This window comes from Pongo abelii, chromosome 1 (genome assembly GCF_028885655.2).
Source record: "Pongo abelii isolate AG06213 chromosome 1, NHGRI_mPonAbe1-v2.0_pri, whole genome shotgun sequence".
Classification (NCBI taxonomy): Eukaryota; Metazoa; Chordata; class Mammalia; order Primates; family Hominidae; genus Pongo; species Pongo abelii.
Genome location: NC_071985.2, coordinates 123,254,584 through 123,274,169, shown reverse-complemented (window position 1 = coordinate 123,274,169; position 19,586 = coordinate 123,254,584). Strand labels below are relative to the sequence as shown.

General features: G+C 48.2%; 1 protein-coding gene across 1 annotated transcript; it reads left to right on the top strand.

Annotated features, from left to right (window-relative positions):
- The first annotated feature begins 3,632 nt into the window (after positions 1-3,632).
- Positions 3,633-19,224, top strand: SYPL2 (synaptophysin like 2). Its single transcript, XM_002810493.5, has 6 exons — positions 3,633-3,984; positions 4,148-4,222; positions 12,661-12,785; positions 13,856-14,057; positions 14,895-15,086; positions 16,451-19,224. Exons 1-6 carry the CDS (start codon positions 3,931-3,933, stop codon positions 16,619-16,621), a joined length of 819 nt encoding a protein of 272 aa, XP_002810539.1. The 5' UTR covers positions 3,633-3,930; the 3' UTR covers positions 16,622-19,224.
- The last annotated feature ends 362 nt before the right edge of the window (positions 19,225-19,586 follow it).

The following is a 19,586-nucleotide window of genomic DNA, read 5'->3' as shown; positions in this document are numbered from 1 at the left end:
TTTCCTATGAGGGAGTACTACTCAGCAACAAAAAGGAGCAAACTACAAGCAACAGTATGGATGAATCTCAGAAATATTATGCTGAGTGAGAGAAGCCAGACACAAAAGACTACATACTGTAAATTCCATTTATCTGAGATTCTAGAAAAAACAACTGATTTATAATGACTGAAAGCAGATCAAGTGGTTGCCTACGGATTGATTGCAAAAGGGCAGGAAGGGGCTCTTGCAAATGCTTGAAATGTTCTGTATCTTGGTCGTGGTGATGATTATATGGGTGTATCCATTTGTCAAAGCTCAAAGTTGAAAATGTATACATCTTACGACTGAGGTGGCTCACTTTTAGGTATAGAGCAATGTTTATCAAGCTGCTGGTAGAGTCCTGCTATTAGTGAATCATCAAATTAATTCCAGTGTGTCTACCTAGAGAGGTATTTATCCTGGAACTAATGAAGCTGAAGCTTCAGCCTCCCACCCTTACAAAACATCTTCCAAGTCCTGGTTACTAATTTTGTATTCAAAATTGTGTATGTTTTCTTTTTTCTTTTTCTTTCTTTTTTTTTTTTTTTTAGACAGAGTCTCCCTCTGACTCACAGGCTGGAGTGCAGTGCACGGTCTCGGCTCACTGCAACCTCTGCCTCCTGGGTACAAGCAATTCTCCTGCCTTCAGAGTAGCTGGGATTACAGGTGCTCACCACCATACCCGACTGATTTTTTTAGACAGGGTTGCTCCAAGTTGGCCAGCCTGGTCTTGAACTCCTGGCCTCAAGCAATCCACCTGCCTCGGCCTCCCAAAATGCTGGGATTACAGGTGTGAGACACTGCGCCTGGGCAAAATTTTGTACTCTTTTGAAAGGGGGCCCTCAAATTGTATTAACTTTAGGCTCCACAAAACCTGGATCTGCCTCCAGGTGACCAGAATTTTTTTTTAATGAAATGGAATAGAAAATATGAGGGTGTTTTCCAAAACTTTTGTTCCAGTTTATATAGTGGGTTAGGTTGTAAAATTTTATTTCTTACCAGGGTTTGTGGTTTAGCGCACATGTGTGCACACACAAACACACACACAAAGTTGGAAATTCAGTGCTGTGTAGAAATCTATGTACATGTGCACAAGTAGGTCTGTACAAATTTAGTGCAGCGCTGTCTGTAAGAGAGAATCTTTGGAAACAACCTAAATGCCCATCAATATGAGAATAAGTAGACTGCAGTATGCATATGTATGTAATAGAATTCTATATAGCTAAAAGGAATGAACTAAAGCTACAGGCATCAGGCTAGATGACTCTCATAAACACAACATTAAGTAAAAAAGTGAGTTGAAGAAGGTTACCTAAAGCATGATATCATTTAGATAAAGTTTAAAGCAATTTGAAAAACAATACTACATCTGATGAGTTTCTAGGTATTGCTCCTATAGTTATATACATAGAAAAAGTAGTAAACCATGCATGAGACTGATAAAAAAACAAATTCAGAATTGGATAATGGATATTTCTGGGGAGGAAGGAGGGAGGGAGTGACATGAGGTGATACACAGGGTTTCAATTTTATGCATTTTTTTCTTTTTTAAAGAATGGATTTAAGGAAAATAATGGATTCGAGGCAAAAAAGAGTTAAAGATTAACAAGGCTGGTTGGTGTGTATGTGGATTTTTGTTGTGTTATTCTGATTCTTTTCTGATTGTGTTGTGTTCTGTATGTATATTGTTGAAGACATTGGTAATATGTATGTTTTTGTGTTTGTGTAGTGTGGCATTCACATATATCACACTATTTAATTTTTATGACAGGCTCGTGAAGTGAGTGGAACACAAATTATTATCCCTATTCCATAGAACAGGAACCTAAGATGGCAGAACAATTTTTAAACTGTGGACTGGGGACTGGGCTAAGCTGTTCCTTGCTTAGTCTAGATTTGCATGGAAATCCACTGGAGAAGTTTCCTTCAAGTCCATGTGGCCTGATCCAGCCCGAGCTGCCTTCCTCACCTTCTCTCTCTCTAAATCCCAAGGCTTTGGGATGGCACTTACTCAATGGGGAAGCGACTTGCATAGATAATAGCCAAATGTTTGTTCAAAAGGCATTCATTCTGATGTGCGGGGGCGGGGAGCGGTGGAGGGGACCTGCAAGAATGACTTGGGTGAGATGGATACATATTTACAAGCCAGTGCAGAGGAATTTGTCCTTGGACAAATCACTTAACCTTTTACTACTTATATTTATGCTCTCGTAAACCAAGTGTGGAATATTCTTGACTGCTCACCCCTGCCAAATGCTTTTCGAAAGTTAGAGACCGAGTTACAGTTATCAAAATGCAACGACTTCAACCCAACCCTTCCCTTCCCTTCCCGTTCTTTTTCTTTCTTTCTCTTTCTTTCCTCTCTCTCTCTCTCTCCCCCCCTTCTGTCCGTCTATTTTCTTTTTCTTTTTCTTTTTTTTGACACAGTCTTGCTCTGTTGCCCAGGCTGGAGTGCAGTGGCGCAATCTCGGCTCACTGCAACCTCCGCCTCCCGGGTTCAGGTAATTCTCGTGCCTTACCCTCCGGAGTAGCTAGGAGTACAGGCATCTGCCACCACGCCCGGCTAATTTTTGTATTTTTAGTAGAGACAGGGTTTCACCATGTTGGCCAGGCTGGTCTCGAACTCCTGGCTTCAAGTGACACACCCGCCTCCGCCTCCCAAAGTGCTGGGATTACAGGCTTGAGCCACCGCGCCTGGCCAGACGTCAACTTTTCAGTATGTTTCAATATATTCTTTGCGCCTCATTCCTCAAAGACCTTTTTTTCACTCTCATTTAGATGGTAATGACCATTTTAAAGGAGATTAAGTTTATACTTGTTAAAGATTAATAACTTTTTTTTTTTTGAGACAGAGTCTTGGACTGTCGCCGGAGCTGGAGTGCAATGGTGTGATCTCGGCTCACTGCAACCTCCACCTCCCGGGTTCAAGCGATTCTCCTGCCTCAGCCTCCTGAGTAGCTGGGATTACAGGCGCACACTACCACACCCGGCTAATTTTTTGTATTTTTAGTAGAGGCGGGGTTTCACTATGTTGGCCAGACTGGTCTCGAACTCCTGACCTCGTGATCTTCTGGCCTCTGCCTCACAAAGTGCTGGGATTACAGGCGTGAGCCACCAAGCCTGGCCAATAACTTTTAAATCACTAACATACAAATGTCTTTTGTTGTTAAAAAAAAAAAATCAAAACAATACCTAGCTAGACAGGATAAAAAATCAACAGCTTATATTCTATCGCCCTTTTGTCGGTACTGGGGTATGTTAACCGTGAGGCTTAGAACCTTGCTTCACAGCCCTGATCGTGCCTTTTGAGAATCTTTTACGTTCTGGGTATTCTGGTATGGAAGAGGAGAAAAACCGGCGCTGGGCAGCTCGCAATCCAGGAAAATAGGGAAGGATAAACCTGGAGCCCGTGCGTCCAGGTGCGCCTGGCTAGGGTTTCCGACGGCCGCGGTGTCTCGGTGGGGACCGGTCCCGGAGGCTTCGGCGAGAAGGACCCGGAGCCCCCCCGCGGCGGAACTAACCACGGAGGCCTCTGGTCCCTTTAAGGTGCCCGGCGAGCGGAGAAAGGGAGCAGAGGGGGCGGGAGGAGGGTTCGGGAGCGCACGCCACGTGACTCGGCGGCCAAGTTCGCTGCGAGTTTGACAGAAGTTTGAATCAGACTCGGGGGCTTTCTGCTGCCGGCGGGGCACCGCGGCGGCCGCAGCCTCTGAGAGCACGAACAGCAGCGCCCCCGCGTCCCAGCCAGCCAGCCAGCCAGCCTGGACTCCGGCCCACCGACGGCCGCTCGCGCTCCGGCCCCGCTCGCCTGCTCTGCCCCGGACCTGCAGCTCCCCGCTCCCCCGCGGTGTCCGCCGCCTCCCGGCCAGGGAGCCAAGCCCCCACGCCGCGCCCTGCGCTCGCCGCGCCAGCATGTCCTCGACCGAGAGCGCCGGCCGCACGGCGGACAAGTCGCCGCGCCAGCAGGTAGTCCCTGCGCGCCCCGGACTCTCTCACCCGCCCCTCTCCACCTAGATGGGGGGCTGCACCCTTATCCCACCCCTGGACCGCGTGTGAGTGGGGCAAGGGGACCAGCGCCTTCCCAGGGCTCCCCACCGCCCTGACCCCCTGGCCGGCTGTGTCTCCGCAGGTGGACCGCCTACTCGTGGGGCTGCGCTGGCGGCGGCTGGAGGAGCCGCTGGGCTTCATCAAAGTTCTCCAGTGGGTGAGTCGCTGCCCCGGCCCCGGGCTATTTCGGGAGCCTGGGCTGTGACGCTGACCTGAAGCAATGGAGCCAGGGTGGGGGCTGGGGAGGTGCTGCGGCCGGGCCACGGCGGAAGGGTGGGGGGCGGCGACAGGTGGGCGGGGGAGGGGCGGGCTGGGGCTGCTTCTCCGGACTTAGTGGCAGGAGGGTGAAGAGCGAGGCATGCGGAGTCCCGGATTCGGTCCTTCTATGTGCAAGGAGCCTTTGCCCAGGGCGCTCACATTTCACCCGGGCGAGAGGACCCGGGTGTAACCTTTCCAGAACTCTGATCCTGCACATACCACTCCTTGGTGATGGGAGGGGGGAGAAGGACGAGGGGGACGAGGTCCGCTCTTCACCAAGAGGGAAGCCGCGGAGGGCAAAGGAGGGAAGGAAGCAGGCGATGGAAACCGTCCTGCCCCCAAACCCATCAGGGCCTGGATGATCCTGCAGGTACTGGGCTCAGGGGACAGGCTCTCGGCTCGCCGTTCCCTGTTGAGGTCACTGGAGTAATCTGAGTTCCTGTAAATGAGTGAGGGAGTGGATGAATGAATGAACGGAGCTTGTGGTTCTATGATTAAATAAAAGAAAAGAATAAGAATAAAAATCACGGCATGGCTAAAATGTGGCATGTAGAATAAAATGGAACACTGATCTGAGAAGCTGGGGCCCTGGGATCCAGACCTAGACCGGCCTTTTCCAGCTATGTCACCTGGGCAATTCATTTCTCTGGACTTCAATTTCCAACACTAGTCAGATGTTGATCAGAACCTTCCTAGGGTCTCCTTATGCTCTAAATAGGTTGGTGTGCCAGAATATGGCCCTAGATTAGACTTACTTTGTGACCTTGAAAAAGTCACTTGCTCAGGTCCTCAGTTTCCCCTGTTACAGTCTAGTGGAAATACTATCTTGCTTCACTAGGCCAGTGCCTAAGGCCTCCTGGGTATAAATTAGGAATGGGCACAGGTGCAGTCAATTTCTCAAATCATAAAGACTTGTAGGGGGCATTTAGTGCACTATGGTGTGTGAATAACTTAATTAATGTGCTCTCAGTACAGAATTCAGCTAGGGAATAAGTTACCATTAATACTGAGGAGGACTGAGTTCTACAGGGCTTTGGAGACAAGAATTAGCACTGTGACACCAATTCTTAAATCATGGTTTGGATGAGAATAATCAAATCTGGAACCCAGGGGCAAAAGTGCATTTGGGATTATCAGGCCAGCCTGGGAGCTCCCAAGTGCAAACTCTGGGACCTGGTGGGGACTCTCCACCTTTCTCACTGCCTCAAGAGTGGTTAGACCAATTGCTGATTGAGCTCTTTTGCCTTTGGCCCCTTCCCTGTTCTGATCCACCACTCAAGTGCCAGAGGGAGCCATATAAAAATGATATTAAGGCTCTGAGTGACTGGCATCCAGAACTGGAAGAGCCATTATAAGCAATCCAGAGGAGTGGAACCTGAAATGTAAGAGAACAATTTTACCATTAAATTAGACAAATGGATCCAATAGAATTTGAGACAGACTGTCAAAGGTAAGGGAAACAATGAGGTTATTAGACCATGGACCCCTCTCCCTTGGAGGGATTCTGAAAAGCTTCCTTCTTCAATCCTGCCATCCTTCCCTCCACCCAGCACTCCAAATACCCACAACATTTCTGTAAAGTCTGCACAAAGCAATGCCCAGGGAAATGATCCAGTCTTGGGGTCAGCACTAATGCCCTAGGAATTAAGATCTGGTAGACTTTTATGATCTTCAAGTACTTAGAAAGGGGGTTGTGCAAAACAGAGACCGTTTTCTCTCAGAATGCTAAAGCCTGGGCCCTGGGCTAGACTCTGAATTCAGACTTCATTCACAGGGTAACATCACAAAGAAACGTGCTTTGCTTTTATTGCCATCCCAGGTAGCCTGAATTCGGGGCGCCAGTTTCACTTGCTTTGAAGCGCTGCAGATGAGGTAACATAAAAAGTACACAGGCACCAGCACCAGAAATGACAGTGGAAATGTCATTTGAGTTTTTCACTCATTTCCTGTTTGGAGGGATCAAATGCTCCTGACTGGAGAAGGAAAAAAGAAAACACAAAGCTTGCAGTTATTGTAATGGTAATTGAGAACTTTTGTTGTCATTATTACCAAAAAGCAGAGATTTTACTGGAATCTTTGTGAAAAGAAAGTAATGTTATACTTTTATTTGTCAGGAGCTTATCTTAGAGTGTTTTTTTTTAAATTGAGAAATCAACTAATCTCACTCACCTCAATTCCAATTCTGGAGTCTCACTAAGTCTATACTAAGCTAGCAAAAATAACCTGGACATAGACCAATTATTGAAGAACTAGTTTTTTTTAAAAAAGAAAAGGACATCAAATCATAGGAGTTCAAGATAAAAAAGAAAAGACGTATCTTAAAAAAAAATTTCTTTTTAAGAAAAAGACACTTTGGGAGGCTGAGGTGGGAGGATTGCTTGAGCCCAGGAGTTTGACACAAGCCTGGGCAATAAGGGGAGATCTCGTCTCTATAAAAAAATAAAATTAGTTGGGTGTGATGACACATGATTGTGGTCCCAGCTCCTTGGGAGGCTGAGGCTGGAGGATCATTGAGCCCAGGAGGTCGAGGCTGCAATGAGCTGCGCACTCCAGCCTGAGTGACAGAACTAGACCTTGTCTCAAAAAAAAAAAAAAAAAAAAAAGGAAATAAAACAAAAGAAAAAGAAAGATAGAGACAGATTTTTGAGGTCAGATAGGCTTTGGTTTAAATTGAGTCCCCTCTGCTTTCTTGCTTTCTAGCTCTGGAACCTTGAGTAAGTAAATGCCAAATCTTTTTTTTTTTTTTTTTTTCCAGACAGGCTCTAAGATAGAGACTGGCTCTATCGCTGAGGCTGGAGTGCAGTGGTATGAGCACATCTCACTGCAGCCTCAATTTCCAAGCTCAGGCAATCCTCCCACCTCAGCCTCTCAAGTATCTGGGACCAAAGGCACATGCCACCATGCCCAGCTAAGTTGTAAAAAATTTTTGTAAACATCATGTCTTGCTATGCTACCCCAGCTGGCTTCGAGTTCCTGGGCTCAGGTGATATTCCCACCTCAGCCTCCAAAAGTGCTGAGATTACAGGCATGAGCCACCTTGCCTAAACAAAACAAAAAACAATGAGATAAGCGTGGGAGTAGGACCTGGGGAGAGAATTTGTCTTCCTTGTGCTGTGAGCTAACTGGTGATGTTAGTGTCCTCAGGACTGTCACAGGATTATCACCAGCGAGCATGTCAGTGCCAAAGGGGAGCCTCATCCTTAAACTGGAAAGGTTATTCTGACATCGTTGCAAAAGAGATGCAGAAGCAGGAGGAGGCGGAGGGCAGAAAATGACCATCGCTGTCCCAGCAATGGAGGTCCAAGAGGAGAAAGGCTGGTTAGCACCAGAATGCTAGAACTCCCCCTTGTCTCAGGGCCTCTGTCTCTCCTTGGCTGCTCTTTATAACCAGTTTGCTCATCTCGGAGCCTTGTGCTTGGTGACAGGGGTGATTTCAGTTCTTTCCCTCTCTTCTCTGTGTCTCAGTCACTTGGCACAGTTAGGGAAGAAAGCAAATCTGGAGTGGAAAGATGGAGGGTTAGGAGACATGGAGGGGGTTGGGAGAAAGTGTCTTTCTGAGCTTCTGCACCCCAAGGCACAGAGCTACTCCTTCCCTCCTTGTAATCCTCAACACACATGGTAGAGATCTCTTCTTTAGCCTTAATAACTCTGGGATGCAGTGTTTGTTTTTATTATTTTTTGTTTGTTTGTTTTAATATGACGCTCCTTTCTTGATGTGAATTCTCAAGAGCAGGAGATAGGTCTTATTCGTCTTCACATCTCCAGCACCTGGCACAAGGTAGATGCTCAATCAGTGTTGAGTTAATGAGCAAATGAAATGGAAAGAGCACTGCACAGGGAATCAGGAGATGTGAATTCTAAGCCTGGCTCTCACATCAACTAAATGTGACTTTGGGAAAGCGACTTAATCTTTTGGGGCTTCACATTCCCCCTCTGTGACATGAGATGATTGGGCATGAGAATCTTTGAGGTCCCTTTTGTTCTGCTGTTTTGTGAACCTGTGATTCCCCTCAGATGTTCTCATTTTGCTCTGGTACCATCCAACTGTATAGTGTTCAGATTTAAACATATATTTTGGTAAATAAAAAATTATCATGTAAGATCCCTGACTTGAAAAGAATCAGAATACAATAAATACTAAAGTTATTGTGGGTGTATTTTGCCCTCTGAGGAATCCAAAAGCAGGATTCAGGATTGTCAGAACCTCAGGACCGTCATTTAGACACAGCAGAACTTTTGGTAATAATGGAAAAGTTTTAGAATCTGTGCTCTCTAAGATAGTACCTGCTAGCCACATGAGGCTATTGGGCACTTGAAATGTGCCTAGTGTGACTGAACTGAATTTTTTTTTTTTAGTAGAGATGGCATTTTGCCGTGTTGGCCAGGCTGGTCTCAAACTCCTGACCTCAAGTGATTCGCCTGCCTTGGCCTCCTAAAGTGCTGGGATTACAGGCATGAGCCACCACACCCGGCCTGAACTTTTTTGTTGTTGTTTGATCCAGTCTCACTCTGTCACCCAGGCTGGAGTACAGTGGCGTGATCATAGTTCATTGCAGCCTTGAACCCCTGGGCTCAGGTGATCCACACACTTCAGCAGCTGGGACTACAGGCATGTACCACATGCCCGGCTATTTTTTTTTTTTTTTTTTTTTTGGTAGAGATGGGGTCTTGCTATGATACCCAGGCTGGTCTTGAACTCCTGGCCTCAAGTGATCTTCCCACCTTGCTTCCCAAAGTGTTGGGATTACAGGTCTGAGACACTGCACCTGGCTTGAATTTTTTATTTAATTTAATTTTGATTAACTTAAACTTAAATAATCAAGCTTGGCTAAGGGCTACTGTTTTGGATAGTGCAGCTCTAGAGTATGAGCCCCATGAGGACAGAGATTTTGTTTTTCTTTTTCTTTTTTTGAGATAGGGTCTCGCTCTGTCACCCAGGCTGGTGTCCAGTGTTGTGATCATGTAGCTTTGACCTCCTGGGCTCAAGAGATCTTCCTACATCAGCCTCCAGAGTAACTGGGACCACAGATGTGCACCACCACACCTGGCTAATTTTTCTTGGCTAAATAAAAAGTTGGCTAGTCTCAAACTCCTGGGCTCAAGTGATCCTCCCACCTCAGCCTCCCAGAGTGCTGGGATTACAGGCGTGAACCACCATGCTTGGCCTTTTTTCTCTTTTGTTCACTGCTAGGTAATAGTGCCTAGAACCGTGCATAGTAGGCACTGTACATGCTAGGCACAGTACATGCTCTTAAATTTTATCTTTCTATAGATGCTCAGGAGTGCCCTTCAGGAGAGTGCTGGTGAAAAGAAGGCTCCATAACTGACCATTCACTGCCCCCAAGTTTTGAGTACCTACTTTCTTTTTCTTTACTTTTTTTTTTTTTTTTTTAGATGGGGGTCTTGTTCTGTTGCCCAGCCTGGAGTGCAGTGGCATGATCATAGCTCACTGCAGCCTTGAACTCCTGGGCTCAAGTGATTCCTCCACATCAGCCTCCCGAGTAGCTGGGACTATTAGCAGGCACCACCATGCCCGGCTAATTTTTTGTTTGTAGCTTCTGTAGGGGAGGGTCTTGCTATGTTGCCTATATGTTGCTAGTCTCAAATTCCTGGGCTCAAGCCATTCTCCTGCTTGGCCTCCCAAACTGCTGGGATTACAGCTGTGAGCCACCATGCCCGGCCCCTGCTTTCTTAAGGAACCTATAAGGAGCCATTCACTGACTAACTCCCAATGGGTAAAAATATTTCCAATTGTGCTGCTCTTCCCAGAATGTGACACCCTAATCACGTCCAGTTCTGGGCACCAGAAGCTAAGAGGAATAAAGAAACTTCTAAGAGGAATCAGATGGCCACAGAACTGACAAAAGATTAGCAAATTCCTGTGAGGAAGAGTTAGAGAAGTTCCACTATTACAATGGTGAGGCCACTTTGAGTAAGTAAAGGGTAATGATGCAGAGGCTTCGAGTGACTCTTCTCTACCTCTGTGAAGAAGGCAGGCAGACAGGGCTCTACTGCAGTCTCCATCATTTAATTCAGCAGAGGAGGGTATTTAGGCATTGGAGGGAGGTTTTACTGTCTTCTTTCCCAGATATCTTTAAACATGGAGACAATTCTCATTTGTCTGGAATAAACCTCCTGAAAACAGAGAGGTGCCCATTATTTGGAGAGAGATCAATGGCTCCAGCATGGAGATCTGCAAGGCCAGGCGCTGCAAGCCGGGGGCAGTGGCACTGGACACCTCGCAGGGGCAAAGAACAGCTGTTGGCAAGCCCAGCCAAGAGTACACTGACAGCGTTACTCTCAGAGAGTGAGAGTTCCAGGGCTGGAAAGGGCCTGTAGATTATCTACTCCAAACCCCTCCATTTAAGATGAGGAAACAGGCTGGGCACGATGGCTCATGCCTGTAATCCCAGCACTTTGGGAGGCTGAGGCGGGTGGATCACAAGGTCAGGAGACCGAGACCATCCTGGCTAACACGGTGAAAACCCATCTCTACTAAAAAAAATACAAAAAATTAGCTGGGCATGGTGGCAGGTGCCTGTAGTCCCAGCTATCCAACAGGCTGAGGCAGGAGAATGGCGTGAACCCAGGAGGTGCAGCTTGCAGTAAGCCAAGATCGCGCCACTACACTCCAGCCTGGGCGACAGAGCAAGACTCTGTCTTAAAAAAAAAAATAAAAAGAGGAAACAGACTCAGAGAGCAGAGTGACTTATCAGAGCTCACCTGGCTAATTAGTGACAGAACCAGGTCTGGAACCTAGGTTTCCATACTCCTAGTTCAGGTCTCCTTTCACTCCATAATGCTAACAAGCATTGGCAAAATAAAGTGCATATAGCTTCTATTCTAGACTCTGGATGCAGGGCTGACATATAGATCAGCTGTCTTCCAAGTGCTTAATGTCCAAGACACCGAGTCTCGAAGAAACATACAGAAAGTGAACAATTAAGAGAATAAGCTCATTGCTTAATAAGAACATGACATTGTGTACAAGTCAAAGGTAAGTGCACAGGAAACCAAATCTGCGCAGATGATGTGGAGGATAAGACATTTCAATTTCTCACCTCCTCTTCTTTTTTTTTTTCCTTTTTTTTTTTTGGCAGTGGGCGGGAGAGGGACAAGGTATCACTCTGTTGCCAGGCTGGAGTGTTGCCAGGCTGGAGTGCAGCGGCACGATCTCAGCTCGCCGCAACCTCCACCTCCCAGGTTCGAGTGATTCTCCTGCCTCAGCCTCCCAAGTAGCTGAGATTACAGGCGTGCGACACTCTACCGCCAGGCTGATTTTTGTATTTTTAGTAGATAACGGGTTTTCACCATGTTGGCCAGGCTGGTCTCAAACTCCTGACCTCAAATGATCCACCCACCTCAGCCTCCCAAAGTGCTGGGATTACAGGTGTGAGCCACCACACCTGGCCTCTCGCCTCCTTTTCTAACCAAAGTGTGTTTCCCAGAAAGAAATTTGAAAATCATAGGATGAGGAAATTTTATTTCACTCGAGAGAGAAGGTGTAGTAAAATGTGAGGAAAGGTGGAGAAGAAAACAATTCGAGTGACCTGAGACACCTCTGGATCTTAACACTGAGAAATGGCAGCATCAACAGATGACAAAGGGAAATACCAGTGGGGAAACAGTGGAGACTGATAAGGCAAGTGGAGGGTACTTTTCTCTGGGCTTGAGCCGAGATTGTCACATTGGCCTAGCCAGCACTATTGCTAGAAGGCCATGTGCCTTTTGGGGAAGAGGAATTAGGCTGTCAGTACTATGGGACAGCAGTATGGCCCATCTGGAAGCTGGCCCCTCCAGCTATACCTCCACCAAGGCAGGAAGCCACTGGAAGTTAGCAAATAGGAAACAAGATTAGATGACTAGTTCAAAGGAGAAATGAAAAGCGTTCTAGGCATGTCTGATCTAGGTTGATGCAGGAGAATCTTTCTGAGTATGTCTCTCCCTTGGGAAGGAAATTCAAGTCTATCTGTAAGCTAGAAGTTTCCTAAAGTCTGAATTGCAGAGGTTTTGTGTTAGTCATCTTAAGGAGGCTACCTGTGATCCCCAAGTCATGCCCAATGGAGAGATCTGGCAACTGTCCATTTCCTGCCTCTTCATCCCCCTTGCAGACACCACTCAGTCAACCTTATTCGTTTGGCTATTTGGTCCAGCAGCCTGAGGCTGGAAGACAAATGGAAGCCATGGGTTTCTACCTAGGAAGAACTTGATTAAAGGGGATCATCACTCTCCCCTACTCCCGCACTTAATGTCTGCACCTGCGGGGAGTCACAGTTAGTTCTTGACTTTGGCCAGTTGAGGCGTTCTGACTCTCAAAGAGGCTTCACTCTCTCTCAGCTCTTTGCGATTTTCGCCTTCGGGTCCTGTGGCTCCTACAGCGGGGAGACAGGAGCAATGGTTCGCTGCAACAACGAAGCCAAGGACGTGAGCTCCATCATCGTTGCATTTGGCTATCCCTTCAGGTGAGCAAGAATTGGTTCCAACCCAGCACATCGTCTCTCACTTGATTGGCAGGACCTGCTTGGTCTCTTCCTCCTCCAGAAACCTAAAAACCATTAGTTGTGTGCCACTCCAGATTCAAATAGAATGATAAAACTTAGATCCTTTCTGCTTTTTAGCAATTTCAGACACACTGACCAGAGCAAAACGTAAGGGAAATACAGATTGATCACTGTTATAATAATGTTCCAGTCCATAGACAACCCATGGCAGGTCATACCAGCTCATACAGAAAGAGCCAATGCAGTTTGGGATGGAGGCTTACAGGAACCTGGACAAGTTGGACAGGTCTCTCTGACCCTCAGTAGCCTCCTCTCTGTCTTGAAGGTAGGGAAGCTTATTAGTACTTACATCCTAAATAGTTGATGTGGGGTCCTCAGTCAGTACGACCAGGATACAAGTGGGCAAACCTTGACAGGGAGGTAAAAGTGAACTCTTTTCTGGGTATTTGGGAGCTTAGGAATTAGGGAGCCCAAGTGTTCAGAGGAAAATGGGGATGGGGCTCACCTTTTCAGAAATTTCTAGTATCAGCACCCAAGTTATATTAACTGTCTCATATATAATAGGCTGTGTTTTTCTCTTTAATTTGTCCACTGTCTCATTGGAAAGCCCAATAAAGCCTGAGAATGGGTGATTCCAACCTTATCTTGGCCACTCTGGGTCTGCACTTTCCAGAGGCAGAATGAAGTTGATCTGCCTAGAGGTTTGGCTACCAGAAAGAGAAGAACTACATATATTGCAGTTGTGACCTAAAGGGCCCTGGAGACACTTGGGAATACATGGTCACCATGTCTGGGCAGGGTAGATGAGTGGGGTGGGCGGGGGAGCAGCTGAGGGGAAGGTAGAGTTTTACTGGAAATTTCAGGGAAGTTCCCATCTTGACTGCAAGGTTCCTTCCAGAAACTTTCCTCCCTACATGACCCCTTTCTTGGCTCTGTAAGAGTCCCCTGCTGAGAACTAGCACAGGACTACTTCTGGGCCAGGGAGAGAGAGGATTGCCTCAGCTCAGGATGGCCTCCCCTGCCACCTGCAGGTTGCACCGGATCCAATATGAGATGCCCCTCTGCGATGAAGAGTCCAGCTCCAAGACCATGCACCTCATGGGGGATTTCTCTGCACCCGCCGAGTTCTTCGTGACCCTTGGCATCTTTTCCTTCTTCTACACCATGGCTGCCCTAGTTATCTACCTGCGCTTCCACAACCTCTACACAGAGAACAAACGCTTCCCGCTGGTGGTGAGTCAGCACAGGCCAGAAGGAATGGGGTGGAGAAACAGATGTTTGTGAGGGGGCTGAGGTCAGAACTGGAGCAGAGGACAAACATGGCGGCTTCCACCCCCATGGTGGAACCTCTGCCTCCATCAACCTCCCGTTGCTTGCTCCTGTTCACAGGGGGCACAATAGCACCATATACAAGCAGGCTCTGGAGTTAGACTGCCTGGGTTCAGATCCCAGCATGGTCCCTTACTTGCTGTGTGATTTTGGACAAGTTAAATAACCTCTCTAAATCGCAGTTTCCTTAACTGTAAAATGGGGATAAAATAATAACTGCCTCATAGTTTTGTGTGTGTATGTGAAAAAATGAGAATGCATGTATCTAGTACATAGTCTCAATAAGCATTAGCGACTATTAATATTATTCCTCTTTACTCTCTTCCTATCCCAGGCATGCAAGGCGGAAGGGGTGCCTTAAGGGACCCCATTTGCGTCCTGCAGTCTGCCACTTGTATCTGAGCAATGGTGATCAAAGAAAAAGCTGGGAGGGAAGAGTGGGGAATTTAGGCTCCACTTGGGATGAGTGGGTTTTGGGGTAAGGCTGACCAACAGATGCCTTGGTACATTGTAGCCAGATCTTAGATCTGAGGGCATTAGCAGGGGCAGCCTGAGTGGCAGGACTCTTTTGGGGGCAGTGAACAGATGCCTCAGGACCACCTGGGTTCTAGGTGTTGGGTAGGATGGGAAGAGGCAACTGTCCTGGCACCCTGGGATTGCCAGTATCATGGCAAGAGGAAAAGAAGCAAGGGAATCATGGGGCCTTTCTGAGTGTATTTCCCATCCCTCTGCTCCTCCCAGGACTTCTGTGTGACTGTCTCCTTCACCTTCTTCTGGCTGGTAGCTGCAGCTGCCTGGGGCAAGGGCCTGACTGATGTCAAGGGAGCCACACGACCATCCAGCTTGACAGCAGCTATGTCCGTGTGCCATGGAGAAGAAGCAGTGTGCAGTGCCGGGGCCACGCCCTCCATGGGCCTGGCCAACATCTCTGTGGTGAGACCTGTGGCCACTGCGGGAAGCAGCACCAGCCCTGCTGCCCAGGCCTGTCCCAGCTAGCAGGTCCTGAAAGGAAAGAGAGGGTGTCCCAGAGCTGGTGTCCCCTGCACCTGGAGCTGGTGCCCTCACTGCGCTTCATGCTGGCTGCTGCCTCCTGGCTGACCCTGAGAAGACATTTTGGGATGAGGGGAACCCAAAAGCCACTTAGCCTTCTGTTCCTTCCTCCTTCTGCACTCTGCCTCCAACTCCCTTCTCGTTTCCCTACCTCTAGGCACGCTCTCTATGATGTCTCCCCTCCTCCTGCCTGTTCTACACAACGTGTGTGAGCACATAAAGGGGAGCCTGGGGCTGTGGCTGAGCTTGAAGCTGGGAGCAGACCCAACATGAGTGGGAAGGGGCTTACTGTCACTCTGCCCTCCAGCCTGGAAAGGGGCTTTGGAGCAGTGGTGGGTTAGCTGGATGCATATAGATTTGGCCATCCCAGTTGTTAGAATGTTGAAATATGTCCATATCCATTGGTAAAGAGCTGAGGTCTTGAGCTTCTCAAATGCTGCCCATCATCCCAGCCACCTCAGCCCTGCTCTGAAAATGACTTGTTCCCACAGCTGAAATGTTTAATGGCTGGCACACCAGGAACACACATCTGGAACTTGCTGGAACCCTGCTGATGGTTCCCCCCAAACAAATTTTATTGTAAAAATGTTCACAGATACAACAAAGTTGAAAGAATTTTACAGTGAACACCCATGCACTCACCACCTAGACTGTGCCATTAACTTTTTACTAGACTTGCTTTATCACATATTTATTCACTTCTTCATCCATCAATCCGTCTTGTTTTTAGTGCATTTCAAAGATAATTTGGGACATCAGTACACTTCCCTTTAAGTACTTCCTGCTGTGAGGCTTTAAAAATATGTTGAATAACTATTTGAATATAGCCCTGGCTAGGTGCCTGATCATAGGGAAGGAGTACCTTGGACAGCTCCTGCCACACCTACCTGGCGGAAGATGCTCTGAACAGGGCCTCACGTGTGCTGCGGGAGGCGCCCCAGGGCTGACTCTTGCTTGGCTCCTTGCTATGCTTTGCACGATGCTCCTCTAAAGGGCCAGATTCTGCTAGTGACCAAGCTACAGCTTGGGTGCATGGTGAGGACAGAATTAGACACTTTCACCTAGGATTCCCTAAACAGTTGATGGCCCTGAGCCCTGCCTCTATACCGAGCTCTCTGTCTTAGTCTTTCTAGTCCTCTGCTTCTTCCCCGCACAACCCCCCACCCCCACTGCAATAGAAACTCCCCCTCCCTGTTCCCACAATGACCCCCTGACTATTCTCACAAATTCCCCTGATGTCTTTGCAGCTCTTTGGCTTTATCAACTTCTTCCTGTGGGCCGGGAACTGTTGGTTTGTGTTCAAGGAGACCCCGTGGCATGGACAGGGCCAGGGCCAGGACCAGGACCAGGACCAGGACCAGGGCCAGGGTCCCAGCCAGGAGAGTGCAGCTGAGCAGGGAGCAGTGGAGAAGCAGTAAGCAGTCCCCCACCTGCCTACTCCCGAACTGGACAGCACCTCTTCAACCACCTCCGGCTTCCAGGACCTTTCTCTTCCTCCTCCTCCAATTCCCCTCCCCCATCATTCTGGTCTTTGAGCTTTGAGACGATGGGCAGGCATCAGCTGTTGGAAACCTGGACAGCCCTCTCAGTGGCTTCCTATCCTCCTTGCTGGAGCCATGAATGGCAGGAGCTCAGTGCTTCTTGTCCAGTGCCTGGACCCAGGTATCTCACTTGGGGTCTTACTTGTACCCTTACAGTCTCTGAGAACCAGCCTCTGCTGCAGGTGAGGGTTGGGGGCAGGAAACCAGTGCTCTGAGACTGGTTCCTAGCAGCCACCTTTCTGTCAACCTGTCCGGCTTCAACAATATTAGGGGGAAGGGAAATCAGCTAGTAGCCTTCCCCTCTGGTCCCTTGTGTGGAGGCCCCAATAGTGGTCTGGCGACCCCTCCTCAGTGGCTGTCATCTAGTCCCTGCGTCTGATCTCCAGTCATCCCACGACTCAGTGTGCCTTCCACTGTCTTCTCTGGCCTCTGCCTGCCCACAGAATCCACCATGTGTGAACCAGAGAGGTCCACCAGCCTAGAAAACAGCCCTTCAGAGGGTCCTGATGAGGCCTGCCTGGACTCAGCTGGGAGCAGGATAAGTTGCAACTGAGTTGCAGCTTCAAGAAAGTAAAGCCAGTAAACTTGCTGGCAGAATCAATTTCTTCTATCCCCTCAATCCTCCCACCCACCAGGCTGGGGCACTTTCCACCAACACTCTAAACTCTACTTTAGAAACGCCCTATCTTCCTCCCTGTCGTCCTTCTTGGTCTCACACTTGGGACTCAAAAACGTGGAGTCAGGACCTGCCTCCTAATCCCCTTACTTCTCTGTCCATCTCCCTTCCCCAGCATCGTGCATCTGAGGCATTTGAGATCCTTTTTGAAGTCTGTCCAGGCCTTCCTTTTATTCCTGTGGGGCCAGACAGGGGCTTAGGAAGGGCCAAAGGACCATCATGAGGCTAAGTTGCCCCAGAGCCCCAGGATGGATGGGCCCATTTTTTTCCTTATTCCCTGCTCAGTTTTTCCCCATTCCCTGCTCAGTTGTTCCCCCTGCTCCTTCTCTAGTCCTTCTTTCATATTTCTCCTTCTCATCTTGAAAACAGGATGTTCCCTCTCCCCTTGCCGTCCCATTTCTCCCGTGTCCTTATTTCTCCCAGTCTCTATCCCCTCCCAAGTCCAGGGCAGGCCGATGCTATTGGTGCTTCTTCACTTTGGGACCCAGTTCCATATTTGTCTTTAGTGTATATCCTCCTCCTGATACCTCCTTCAGTCCCTCTCTGGGCCCCAAGGCTGAGAATCAGTGTTAACTGGGTAAGGATCATTTGCTTCCTACCCAGCTCAATCTGCCTGGCCATAGGGCTTCCCAGGGAAGGAAGAAGAGGGAAGAATCCAACCACTTTCCAATCCAGTGCCAATTGGCCCACTAAGCATCCTAAAGGTGAATGTGCCCTATGCCAATCTCTCCTCAGGACTGAGTCAACCCCCTTCAACCTCCTCACCTCTCTAAACACCATCCATAGTAACATGTGCATTACTGGGGTACCTAGGAGTCAGGACTTTTGACTTCAGGCCAGTCATTTCCTCCTGATGGGGAAAGGGTGAGATTTACATCCCCAAATGCTTGAGTCCCTCAGTGAAAGAATTAGCTTTTGTTTGTTTGTTTAAGATTTTGGGGAAGAGATTTGAGGAGGAAAGAAAGGAGATGGGGTGAGAGGGTTTTTAAGTCTGAAACTCTCTGTCATGAGCTGTCCCCATGGTTACTCAAGGACAAGGGGGGACAGTTTTGCCTACAGCTCCAGAGACACAGAGAACAAAGGGGCGACCTTCATTTTTCTTCAAGCCGGCCTCTGTGGGGGTCTGTGAGCAGCTTCTACTGGATCTTTGTTTGGATTCTGTGTCTGTATTTATAATTTATTTGAAATGTGCTGGGTAGTGTTCTCATTTGGGGGCTGAAGTTAGCAACTGGGCCTTCAGCTAGGGAAAGCAGTTGCGGGCAGGGGGTGGGGAGAGATTATATTCACTCCTGCCAAGGACTCCCAGCCCAGAACTCTCTTTAGAACAAGGAAGGCTCGTTCTCTTTCTTCTCAAGAGGCTCTCTTGTTCTCCATCAGGAGAGCCTTGATTTAGGTTATGGCCTCACTCTCTATGGCCACCCTAAGAGGAAAGGCTACTTCATCTCATTACCTCCAGAGGGCTGGGTAGGGCCAAGTGCCTCATAGGACTCATGTTCTCTCCAACCAGGGCTGGCATCACTGCTTTGCAAAGTGGGGCCTGAGGTAGAAGAAGGTGTCTGGTTTCTCCAGCTGCTGTAGGAGGCTAATGGGCAGGGTACTTGCCCTTTGTCCCACTAGACTCTAACCAAGCGCCAGGGTGCCCACCTAGGACCTTTCCTGGACATGAGTTTCCTTCACTATCATAGTCATGAGTCTCCTACTTCTGGGATTGCAGATCAGGGGTGGGGGGAGAATGTTGCATGTTGTTTTCTGGTGCTTGTTATTATACATTTGAATAAACAGTGCTGCAAGTACTTGCCATGAAGGATCTGAGACTGGAGTCCTTCTGGGGATTTATTTTTTCTTCCTCTCCCTTGCTTTAAGTTCTTGAACGAATATCATGACTTTCACCAAGATATCATTCTACTGCTTTCCACTGTGCACCCCAAGCAACAAAGTCAGACTCTGTTGCTTGGGGTGCAGAGAGGAGAGCAGTTATTCCTAGCAGGCTCTGGTCTAGTGACATCTCCTCTTTTGGTGGCACCCAATTAGACCAAAGTAACTGGGACTCATTAGCAATTCTGGAGCAAACTCAAAAGGTGAGAGATAGTGGCTTCCACAAAGCTGTTTCCATTTGCTCTCCTACCATCTGTGACCCAAACAGGCTTCCTGTCAGGAGTTGAGGGC

Bases quoted from the DNA above. Each gene is read 5' to 3' on its own strand.
- SYPL2 (XM_002810493.5), top strand. From the start codon at position 3,931: ATGTCCTCGACCGAGAGCGCCGGCCGCACGGCGGACAAGTCGCCGCGC. The intron at 14,058-14,894 runs GTGAGTCAGCAC...TGCTCCTCCCAG, and splicing joins ACAAACGCTTCCCGCTGGTG to GACTTCTGTGTGACTGTCTC. The intron at 15,087-16,450 runs GTGAGACCTGTG...ATGTCTTTGCAG, and splicing joins GCCTGGCCAACATCTCTGTG to CTCTTTGGCTTTATCAACTT.